This window comes from Tamandua tetradactyla, chromosome 23 (genome assembly GCF_023851605.1).
Source record: "Tamandua tetradactyla isolate mTamTet1 chromosome 23, mTamTet1.pri, whole genome shotgun sequence".
Lineage (NCBI taxonomy): Eukaryota > Metazoa > Chordata > Mammalia > Pilosa > Myrmecophagidae > Tamandua > Tamandua tetradactyla.
In genome coordinates this window covers 41050063-41062346 of record NC_135349.1, presented here as the reverse complement: position 1 = coordinate 41062346, position 12284 = coordinate 41050063, and the positions used below count along the sequence as shown (strand labels likewise).

The 12284-nt window shown below is 43.2% G+C and overlaps 1 protein-coding gene across 4 annotated transcripts in view; it reads right to left on the bottom strand.

Annotated features, from left to right (window-relative positions):
- VPS35L (VPS35 endosomal protein sorting factor like) overlaps positions 1-12284 on the bottom strand; it is a 114339-nt gene that overhangs the window by 78894 nt on the left and 23161 nt on the right. For 3 of the 4 annotated variants that reach the window (XM_077141704.1, XM_077141705.1, XM_077141706.1), the window contains 3 exons: positions 10016-10144; positions 5451-5535; positions 1251-1310 (listed from right to left, as the gene is read on the bottom strand). In XM_077141704.1, coding sequence (XP_076997819.1) covers positions 1251-1310; positions 5451-5535; positions 10016-10144 — 274 coding nt within the window. Of the gene's footprint in view, positions 1-1250; positions 1311-5450; positions 5536-10015; positions 10145-10371; positions 10446-12284 lie in introns of all 4 variants that reach the window. The other variant, XM_077141707.1, reaches the window with a different exon arrangement.

The window sequence follows — 12284 nt, the reverse complement described above, 5'->3', positions numbered from 1 at the left end:
TTTCCAAAATCATTAAGCTGGCAGAGAAGAAGGCCTTTCCAATCTGGCTGGCTCCTGAATACTTTTCCAGGCTTATTACTTCCCATTCTCATTCCTGGACCAGGGTATGAGCTGTTTAAAACCATCATCACAGGAATAATGCAGGGGAAGCAACAGAGACAGCAGCACCATTCAACAGAAACAGAAGGCAAACCACCAGTGTAACTTCACATTTTCAAGAAGCCATGTGAAAAAAGATAAAATGAAACCAGTAAGATTCATTTTAATAATACATCTGATTCAACCCAATTCATCCAAAATATTATCTTTTCAACATGTAATTGATGTCAAAAAATTATTAATGAGATATTTTACAATCTCTTATTTGAACCACAGCTTCAGAATCCAGTGTGTTTTTTTTTTTTAGCACTCACAGCACATCTCAGTAATTGGATAGGCCACATCTCAGGTGCTCAAAAGCCACACGTGGCCGCCAGTGATACTGGACAGTGAAGGTCCTGAACTAAGAGTAAGGAGGCCCTTGTTAGCTGAGACCCTGGGCAAATCCTTGACTTGGCTGGCCCAACTATAAGACAAGATGATTTCCTAACAGTCTATGGATTTCTGTCTCTTAACTGCTGAGAAAAGTGCACATTAAATGGTGGTAAAAACAGACAGATTGATACAATTTAGATCCTGTTGTGTATTTACTGCTGCTGACATCTTCTCTTCATTTGCAGAAATCCCATTGCCAGGAGCAGAAGGAAGAGAAGTAAAGGTGAAATGAGCTGGCTGCCCTTAATCTGTACAGATAAGGATGTCTCCTTATCTATATTCTAGCCCTGCTAGAAAGAGGAGCTAAAAGGATGGATAAAAGCAACAGGAAGCTGCTACTGAGAGCTCCACATACCATCATCACTTACATGACAAAAGAAAAATGAGAATAATTCATAGTGTAGTTGTCCCATTACAACCCTCCAAGTATCGAGGAAAATGATTTGGTGTAAAAGCTCAGCTAAATGGAATTGTAACACCCTTTGATTCTTGCAGATTCAAATGACTTGCCCACAGTCCTAAGTGGGGCTGTTTTTAAACCTTTCAATGTTGTCAGCAGACAGAGATTATCAGAAAGTTGTAAAGGTGTTTCTTTTGCTTAATGTAGTGTCCTCCTCAAAATAAAAAAGTTATCAGGCCTCAGTCAAGGACGTATCAAGCTAGCTTTATATCAACCTTCTAATTTCAACTCAAGGGCAGAATGAAACCAAAGTTACCTGGTAAGACGCTGCGGTTATCCACACACATGGAGAAGATGCGCTCATACACTAACTTTCCTGCGGAGAAAAGCACACACCACATCAGCGCCCACGGTCAGGAGCACAAGCTAAATAAACTTTGTCAGGGACTCGGAGACCCTGTCGCCCAGACATGCTTTAACTCATGATAGTATACTGCCACCTGGTGGGCGGCATTTTACACAAGGTTTTTTTGCTTTTGTTTTGAATAAAAGAGGAGTTTTACTTTCTGTGAGAGGCAGGAAAGAGATTCTCCTTCCCTCTAGAGTCTGAACTGAAACACATGGCCAGAGGAGACTCAGGCAGCTCAACTCACTCAACTGAGAATGGGGTTGTACAGTTAATCCAGGCTGCTAACGGACAGCTTCCCAGCCCCACTGCAACCCGTTTCCTTCGGCCTACACCGCAATGGTCCACGAGGTGTTTCAACATTTTCTGAGTGAGTTATTAACAGGTAAAGATTGGGAGAAGTGACATGAAATCCAGACTTCCTGCTTTTTCACATGACACGGGCTGTCTCAACAGTCTTGAGGAATATTATTTGCAACAAACCTAAAAATGGCATCTAGAGAAACACCATTCTACAGTGGGAAGCAGGGAGAGGGCACTTTGGAAAGCGCTGAAAGCAGGTACTTTGTTTGAATGCTGGGTTTGGAATAGGTGAAACATTCCCACGGCTCAAAATCAAAAAAGAAGGTGCTGACGGGAAAGCTTCTCTTGGCTACACCACCATCCTGACCAACTGCTGAAAGCAGCCACAGTCTGTCTCTTGTATAGCTTCTCATGTTTCTTTAGGCAAATACAAGTGACTAGGAACATTAATTCTAATTTTTCCTCCTTTCTTACTCAAAAAATAATGCACAAACACTGTTCTGTAACTTGACTTTTTCAGGTAATGCCATAGCAGCTCTGGAAAGCTCTGACTGAACGAGTTCGAATTTCCTCGCTTAATAAGGCCAGTCAATAGGTCAAGAGTAACCCTAATTCAATATGCCACACTGTAACTGATGATGACATCTTTGAAAGGTCCCATTTGCAAATGGGTTCACATTCACAGGACCATGGATTAAGAGCTGGACATGTCTTGACGGGGACAGGATTCAATCTCCAACATAGCAGCATATCCTGGAAAGCTTTCCCTGGCCACACACGGACACAACCTCATTTCTTTTTGAGCATTCTATTGTACAGATGTACTATGTATTTTTTTAACCAGTCTCCTATTTAGGGCCACTTCAGCTGTTTCCAATCATGTCTATTATAAATGGGATGAATTCCCAGAGGTGAAACTGTTAGGTCCAAGGCATACACATTTGTCATTTTCATGACGTACTAAACTTCCCTCATTAACAAATATGCAAGAAATAAGGCAGGTGCTTTAATGGCAGAAGGATTGAAATTTGAGTCCCGGCTCTGCCACTCACCAGCCAGCATGTACTTGGGCAAGCTACCTGTCTTCTGTGTGCCTTGGTCCCCTTGTCTAGAAAAGGGGGATGATAACAGACCCTCCCTCACAGAGCAGTTATGCAGACGAGGGGACTTACTGCCTGTAAAGCACACAGAACAGAGTCAGGCACAAGTCAGTTTCTGGGTAACAAGGCCAGCAGGCCTCTGTGTAACATCCTGGCCTGCCAAGGTACTGGGGAGCCACCAGGAAGGGCCAGCAAAGTGGCTGCCCAAAATTCTCACAAGGTGAATGCACTGCTGCCTGGATCTGGCCAGGCTTGCAGGTCAGAAACCGGATGACACCCAGGGACAGTGACTCATGTAAAAGGAACTTGCAGGAGGCTGGCGAGGGGAACTAGAGAACCAAAGTGTTCACACACCGTGAGAGACAGAATTGCCAGGAGGACAGACACAGCCGCTGGCGTCTCTCCCTGATGATGCCCTCGTCCCCAACAGATAGCTGAGTGTGAAGACAAATGGAGGCAAGAGTGGCATATAACTTGATGTCTATTCTGAGAGCCTAATGCATCCATCCATTCCTGGCCACTTCTCACCATGTCCACTGTCTCCCTTTGTCCATGTCACCTGCAGTTCTCACCTGAAGTGCCAAGACAGTCTCCTAACCTGTGTTCCTGCTTCCACCTCCACAGTCCAGTCTCAACAGCGCAGACAGAGGGAGTCTGTGAAAACCCAAACTGGAGGGAGGGTGTCCCCCCCTTGGCTCAACAGTCCCTCTGAGTTAAAGTCAGAGCCTTTCCAATGGCCCACAAGGCCTGCCGTGAAGCTCACCACATTGTCTCCTTCTTCTCTCTGCTCACCCCACTCCAGCACCCACTGGTCCCCTCACGGTGACTGAGGTCTTAGCACTGACCGTTCCTTGGCCTCACCTCTCCATCCGCCCCCAGAGAGCCCTGAGCTCATCACTCACCTCCCTCACGTGTTTGCTCACACGTCACCTTCTCAGCCAGGCCTCCCCTCTCTGCTATGTCGGAAGCTGCAGCCCACTGCCTCCCACCCAGGCGCCTCAATTCTCCTCACTCTTTGCTATTTCGTCTGGTCCTCCACAGCACTTATCACCAACTAACATACAATCAGGTTTATTTATTTGTTCTGTAAATGCTCTTTCACTGGAACATAAGTGCCACAAAGGCAGAGATTTTTTTATCTCTTTTGCTTATTGGCCCTCCCCAGTGCCTAGTAGAGTGTCTGACACCCTCTCTGGGCCGTGTGAGGCAGACACGTCTCACACTTCGCTAAGGATATTACCTCCTTTTACTCATTTAGCATCTGTTGCCCTTTCTTCTGGCAAGAGCATTGCCCTTTTCTTTTTTAAGGTGACCCAGACCTGGACGATCAGCATATTTTATCCCCTGGACCCCACAACTGGCTCAGTGGTTGACGTGTGATCCAAGCCAGGCCAATGAGATGGAATTCCAGGACTTCTGTAAGGATTATTGGAAAAAGCTCTTTCCTTGCCATGGGACCACTAGCAGCAAAGCTGACAGAAGCTGGCAGCACCTGGTGAAGCTTAAGAATGAAGTCCACCCAAGGGAAAGCACTACAAAGAGACAAGGTCCTGATAACATTGTTTAAGTTCCTGGATTCCTGGATTCAGCTATACCTGAAACCAGACACTATCCCTGAATTTTGCAACATACACCAATAAATACCCCGTTTTTCTAAGGCTATTATAAGACAAGTTTTCTGGCACTTGTTCTAGCTAATACAGTCAGACCTCCAGTCTTCTGGACAGGACTAGGATACCCAGAACTAAATGGGTTGGTCTGATTGACATTTGATTGACCCCTGACACAGGAGCTCTTTCAATGGATAACAGACAAGACTTCCTGGGTTGAGAGCCCACTGGTCCTTCCTTGATAACACAGTATCTCTGTTCTGACTTCCTACATTACTTCCCAGTACCTTTGGGGGTACTTCGCTGCTGGACATCACATACAGTGTAGGGGATACATGGTTTGGGCAAGTGCTAATGGCATGATCTTGTGGGTCAACTGACTACCACCAAGCAGCACTGGGGCCTCCTGCTCCCCCAGCGGGGTTCCAGCTGATTCTCTTCAACCTAGACCCCCAGGCTCCCAATGGCCATTCTGCCTGCAATGTGAGAGTGGGCCAGGGGCAGCCCCAATGGCAAGGGAAGACCTCAAAGGAGCTATAATGGTATCCAAGTGTGAGACTAAGGTCTGTGACTTGGATTAAGGTTTCTAGAGTAATCACAGAGAAAAATGGATGTAATTGAGAGATTAAGGAGGCGGAAGTGATATAGAACTTGGTGATAGATTAGACACGGGGTTTTACACAAAGGAGAAGGCTCTCAGATTTCCAATTTGGGCAACTGGGTACACGGTGGTGCCATTTTATGAGAAGGAGACCCACTGTGGGTAGGGAAAGGGGCTGGGAAGAGATGCCATGTTCAGTTCTGAGCAAAGTGAGTTCCAGATGCTCTGAGATGGCAAAGAATTTAGTCAGGGCATGTGTTCCCAACTTGCCCCACTTCCTACACTCTACTCTACTAGCCTCTCAGGTTGAAAAAAGTGGAACAAAAGATGCTTTCAGAGCCAGCACCCTCACTGGCATGTAGAGAACCTGGGCTGCCCTGTCACAGATCTAGTTATTTAAATCATAACGAAACCTAATTGAAAGCAACTCTACCACTCAACTCCTGACAAAACAAACCTACTTCCCAGACCTAGAATGCATACGACTGATACTTACCAAATGTATCAAGAATGTCGGTGATGAGGACAAATTTGCTTGGGTAGAACTGAATGACGCTTGTGTCTGAAAGAAGCTTTGAACACTAGAAAAAGAGAAAAGAGAAGAAAATTCACTCGGTCATGTCTGATGTGGCTGGGACCCTCCAGGCATGGAAAATTAATGACTTCTACAAAAAGTGAAAACATTCACCATTTGCCAAACCCTGTGCTAGGCACTGGGGATGGAAAACCACAGCGCTTTTGACAAAGGGAACCAAGCTCTGTTTATCTTTCCTGAAGCAAAGACACTAGTACCTCACTCCAGGAAAGCCACAGGACTAAGGGAATCTTATCCAGAAGAATCCTGTTCATACACTGAATGATTTTGGGTCAGGACTCAAAAACACTGGGAGAATGAGTGACGTCTCCCCTAGCAGAGTCCTCGCAGGTCCACTGTCAGCCCCCCTGCTCACTTGCAAAGCTTCACTGGCCTATTTCAGGATGGTCTGGATTCTTAGGCATTCTTTTCCATTAAATGACCCCAGTAAGTCCTCAGGATTTCTTAAACCAGCATCTGTCGTTTGTACTCGTTCCCAAACTTCCCTCCAAAAGGAAACATGACAGTCTTCCAAGAGTACATGTGTTTCTGGAACCACTCTGATCTTCAATGCTGGGAACATTTCAGATTTGCAGAGAATTGTCCAATTTTTATCCTATCCCCAAAGGATCAGTACCCTTAAAAGGACTGTACCCACAAACGTGGCCCCCATCACCCCAGATTCAATCATCCTTTATCATCAGAAATTTTTAAAAAGCTATTTTCATTTTGAAAAATCAATCTTAACGCCCTAGAAGTCTTCACAAATTCCTATGTCAGCATGAGTAACTAAATAACTTTGCCATATTTTATAATTCCAACAGCCAACCCTCAGAGAAATGTCACATAAAAATAAAAATTTGGGGACATTTCAAAAGGGTGCTGTAACATGAATTTCCAACATGCAGAGAATGGATAGATGGAACATTCACTGCATCATGAGGAGGATGACATGTGTTTTCAGTTTGGTGGTGTTACCCAATATCTAAACTGAGCGAGTCACCAAGTTTCTTCCTAGTATTACGTGCCTCAAAGTAAACAGCTTGGCTGATTTGTGAAACATCCTCTTATGGCCCAAATGTTATGGGAGGGGGCAGAATGTAAGCTGTTAAAACAATGGTGCTGACACCAAACGTGGCATCTGGATGTATGTGGAATTCCATTTCCTGACACTTTGCTTTGTACTTTTCCTATGACCTTTATGAGGCATCCAACTTAAACAATCACCCCAAGAGATTTCATGCTGGAAAAAAAACAAACAAGTTGGAATCCTAGAAACTCTTTACAACACAAAGATCTCGGACCCTAGGGAGAAAACATCTCCTGAGCTCCTCAGTAGAGCCTTGCTTACAGCACCTCTCTGAGAGGAGTTACCACCCACCCATTAGCGAGGTTAGAGAAATTAAACTGAAGATTTCAAATTACACACAGTTGGAGCTTCCCCAACCTCTGTATACCGCATTTATCCCAAGCTGGCTTCACAGAACATATATTTTATAAGGATAAAAGGAATCAGAATTTTTTTTTAATCCAAAGTAAAAAAGCCTTACTAATCTTAGAAACTGAAGTTACCTTTTATAATACTATTTTGAAGATTCCACAGTTTTGATGCAGTTTCCTAACCGTGTCTGTGAGAATGGGGCTATCATTAAAAATACAGATTTCCTACTCCATACCAAATATATGATCAAAATCTACAGCAGAGACACCTGGGAACTGGTATTTTGTAACAAGGGCTCCAGGTGATCGCTATGTGCAAACAAACTTGGGAAATGCTGGTTTAGTGCACTCCATAACTTTAGAGTACCCCGAGTGTAATAAGCAACTGTGTAAACCTACTGCTTTCAGCTTTAGAATCATCTGCAGAGTTTTGGTTGTTTTTTAAAATAATGACTCCTGCCATCACCCCTACTTCCAAGATTTTGATAAAACTGGTCTGGGGTGCAACTTGGATATCATGTTTTCCTAAAGCTCCCAAGTCATTCTATTGTGCAGCCAAATCAGTTGAAAACCATTATTATAAACACTTACTACATGACTACCTGATAAAATATTTTGCCTAAAATAAACACTATTGAATTTATTAGTGGAAAAATACTGAAAAGGTGTTTTTATTTATTTCTAATGAGCAGTATTTTAGAGGGGAACCAATAGTTTCTAATATTAGGTTTGGGTATTTAAGAAATAAATGAACAACTAGAACAAATAGGTAACTGAGATGACCTGTAGCTGAGTATTAAGGATGGATGGATGGATGGATGGATGGATGGATGGATGGATGGATGGATGGATGGATGGATGGATGGATGGGTGGATGAATGGATGGATGGATGGATGGATGGATGGATGGATAGGTGGATGGATGGATGGATGAATGGATGGATGGATGGATGGATGGATGGATGGATGGATGGATGGATGGATAGGTGGATGGATGGATGGATAGGTGGATGGGTGGGTGGATGGGTGGACGGGTGGAAAGAGAGAAGAAGAAAGGAAGCCAACTAGACATCTTAGAAGTCAAAGCACTATTAGTCCCTGGAACATATGAAAAAGTCCAAAAATAAGAAAACTATAAGCAACATAACAGAAATATGCATGGGTCTTTTACAGAAGAAACTAGAACTCTTATATATTATTGGTGGGGAGGTAAAATGCACAAGCCCCCATGGAAAACTGGCAATCTCTTAAAATGTTAAACAAACTTACCAGCAATTCCACTCCTAGTAGTCTACCCAAGAGAAATGAAGACATATATTTGCATGAATATTTACAAATGAACATAGTGACATTCTTCAAAATAGCTTGGGAGTAGAAACAACACAAATGTCCATTAATTTGTGAATGGATAAACAAAATGTGGTTACTCATAGGATGGAATACTATTAAAAAAAGAAAAAGCACAGAACTAATGTATACTACAACATGGATGAGCTCCTAAAACAACACGCTGTGAAAGAAGTGAGATAAAAAGATTATATAGCGCATGATTCCATTTATATGAAATGTACAGGAAAGGCGAATTTATAGAGTCAGAAAGCAGATTACTTATGCATGGGGCGGAGGATGGCAAAAGTTTGACTGCAAACAGGCTTGAAGGAATTTGGGGGGTGGTTATCAATATGTTCTAAAATTGGATTTTGTGACGGTTGCTCAACTGTATAAATTTACCAAAAATCACTCAACTGTACACTGACAAAGGTGAATTTTATGGTATGTAAAATATACCAAGATCAAGCTGCAAAATGCACACATACACACAAAGCAAAAAATAAAATAAAACCACTTTATTTCAAAGTAAATAAGGGGAATGATGCTTATTTCTCCATACTCTGCACCTTGACCACTCTTTCTGGATTAAGAAGGCAGACTTTTAAAGTACTGAAAGGAAGAGTAATTACTTATAAGCAGATATGGAGTTAATTAAACACTCCCACAGTTATTTTCTTTGAGAAGACATGAATCAAAGCTCCCCCAGATGTAAAGCTCTTAGAAGTCACAGTTCGATACTACAATAATCTATGGGGAGATGTTGCCAATAAAAATATTTTGAAAAAAATGCTTGTTAGTTCAGATATCTTCTCACTTGAGTGCTACAGCGAGAAATTCATATCATGTGCACCCAGGATGAGAGGGCCCTTTTGCAGGAATATTTTCTTTATAAACTAACAAGAGTGGTTGAAGGAAAAAAGGCTAGGGTTTGCCTTTTGGAGTCATCTTAAAATAACTGAATGTCCAGTGTAAAGCCTGCCAGATTCTTTTAACCTGCCCTCAAAGAAACAGGCAAGAAAACAAATGTCACATTATCGTGACACTAAGCAAGAATGGGATCTGTCCTTCAGAACTAAAATGGCTCATGAGAAATCTGTTAACTCTGCTCTGAAAATGACGATGCTTGAATTATTCATTTTACAGTATACATAAGAGTATGTTTTCCCAAGATAAGATGATCTTAAGGATCAAAAAACAGAATAAGCTATTTTCACTACAGTATCTACCTTTATGATCCAAGACCTGTCAGTTTAACAAATGTACCTCTCCTAATACTTTAAACATTTTTCCTTGTCACATAATTATGCAGAATATGCATACATCAGGGACACACAGCCATCAGTCCCAAAGAGATAATGCCAATCTGGTCCAGGAACCTCCAAAAAAAAAAGTTGCTTACTCTTCAGTCTATATAAATCATAAATATGTGCATTGTGCTGTACAACCCCAGGGAGTGTAATTAACACTATAATCTAAGATAAAGGGTGGAACTGTGCAGTACACAACCTGTACAATGAGCTGTATATGATGGCCCTAGGACTAGCTGTCCCATAAAACACAAATTCCTAATCATAGTCTTTCATAGGAAGTATGTGAAAATGCAATAGGTGAAAAAAAAAAATAGGGTAAGACCCTTAAGGCAGGCCTGTGAAAATCCTAATTACCCACAAAGGATTTTTACAGGGAAAATTCTACAAAAACTCACAAGACCTGACCTGGATGACTATTTTTAGAGCCTTCACTTTCTGGTCTGAGGCCCAGGCGTCTTTCAGTGACTGGTTGAGCTCCTCTATGCGGTTCACATAATCCTGTTGAGTCAAATTCAGTAGCTCCTTTTGGGATCCCTGTGGGCAGAAGGGAAGGACATAAAGGTACAGCAGGAAAAACACTGATCGACCACCATCCCCCCCCACCCCCCCAGGAAGAATACTCAGTATCAGCTGAGCTTCGGTCTCAAAATGTTCTTCATTTCCTCCACCAGGACTGACAGTATTTGTTTTGAAATCTAAAACTTTTTCTGAGTGTTCTTCAAAGATGGGCAGAGTACAGTTGCTTTGTAGGAAAGTCAGACCTCAGCCAGGTTCCAGCACAGCCACATACTAGGTGTATGATTCTGGGAAAGATGCTTTCCTCTCTGAGCCTCATCTGTGAACAAGGATTTAACTCACTAAGCAATAGTTAGTAAGAGAGCCTTGTGCAAGCCAGGTATGGCGTTGGGGGGTCGAGGTACAAAGGTGAGCAGAAATAAATTACTATTGCACTAATGGAGCGCAAGATCCTGAGGACCCCACTGTAAGAAGTACCAAAGCTTCACCTACCACCAAGGAAGAAAAAATGTTGATCTCCAATGAGCACCAGTTGTAATATATGCCTTGATTTCAGAGATATTAAAACGTATAGGAGGGTGGTGAGAATGTGGCTCAGCAGGGAGAATTCTCACCTGCCATGCCAGAGACCTGGGTTCAATTCCCGGTGCATGCCCAGGCGAAAAAAAAAAAAAAAAAGTAGAGGAGAAAATGTTCAACTTGGAATGGAAGAATTATGACAACGAAGGAATGGGCTCTAGACTGGGGTGGGGTGGGTGGCTCAGGAATGAGTTCCTGGAGGAAGTGACACTTGAGACGAGCTTCCAGATGGACAGGAGTTAACTGGCGGGGCGGAGGTGGTGGTGGAAGAGGGCACGGCTGAAAGAGGGGAGACCACAGCAAAGACCCATGGCAGAAGACAGCAACACTATGACAGAGACCAGGTAACAAAGTTGCATGAAGACTTAGCACAGTCCCTGGCACAGAGAAAGTGTTCAGTAAACACATTGTTTATGCAGCTCACATGAGTGAGGGTCACACAAACACACATGAGGAAACCAGAAACCAGGCCAAACCTTTTTGTAATGAACATACCCTACAATCCTAAGCAAAGAACTACTTGTTAAAAAATAAATACATAAGAGTGGAAGGTTCAGGGAGCTCAAACTGATCCCAACTGGTCACTTGAGCCAAGAGGATAGGTGAGCCAGAGACTTCTCTGTCCCCAACCCACATGAGTGGTGTGGGTGGACAGGCTAGGAGCAGAGTGGTGAGTGCCCCTTCTCAGCTGAGCAGTGAAAAGCAACCCTCTCTTCAGCCCAGCTCTGACAACCTGGGAAGCTAAATGCTAAGACAGCAGTCTTGTGAGATGTATCTGTCACCTGCACTGGATGTGTCATGTGTGCAAGAAATAAACCTTTGTTATATTAAGCCACGAAGACAGGAGGGTTTATTTGTTACACAGCATGGTCAGGCCCTATCCTGACTTATATGATACAGAAACCTGAGCTGTGAGGCAGCCATCTGTAGCTGTGGACAGGGAGAAACAAGGAAACCAGTCTGCAGAGAAAAATGAAAGAGAATCAGAGAAAGAATTTCAGGGACATGAGGCTGCAGGGTCCCAAAAAGAGACAGAGAGGGCAGCCGCCATGTTCCTCACTGGCTTTTCGGTTCTTGGCTCCAGGCTGTTTCGGGTTTTAAGTAATGTCCTGCATCCCTAATAAAGCCCTCATTTTCAATTTAAGCCAGCTCCAGTTTTCAGATTCTTAAAAACTAAAGAGCTTTGATTAATTAAAACCCTCAGCAATTCCCTTATTGCCAGCCAAGGTTGGCCTACAGCATGTGGGCTGAGGCTCTCTAAATGACTCAAAAATGTCTCATTTCTGAATTGGAAAATAAGCAAGACATTGGACTCTGCTCTGGTCTCAGAACTGGGAAGATCCCAGAGAAGTGGCAACTGCCATCTGGATGGCCCTTTGTGGTTTTCAAAGCATCTGCATTCAATCGCCACAACTATTCTTTATCCCCATTTTATATATGAGGAAAGATGCATGGGGAAGTTAAACACTGAAGGCCACCCTGTTAGTGAGAGGTCAAACTGAGGCCTCCAGGTTCAGGCTAAGGATAACAGGAGCTAACCCTTACAGAGGGCACACGTGTGCTGGGCACCATTCTAAGC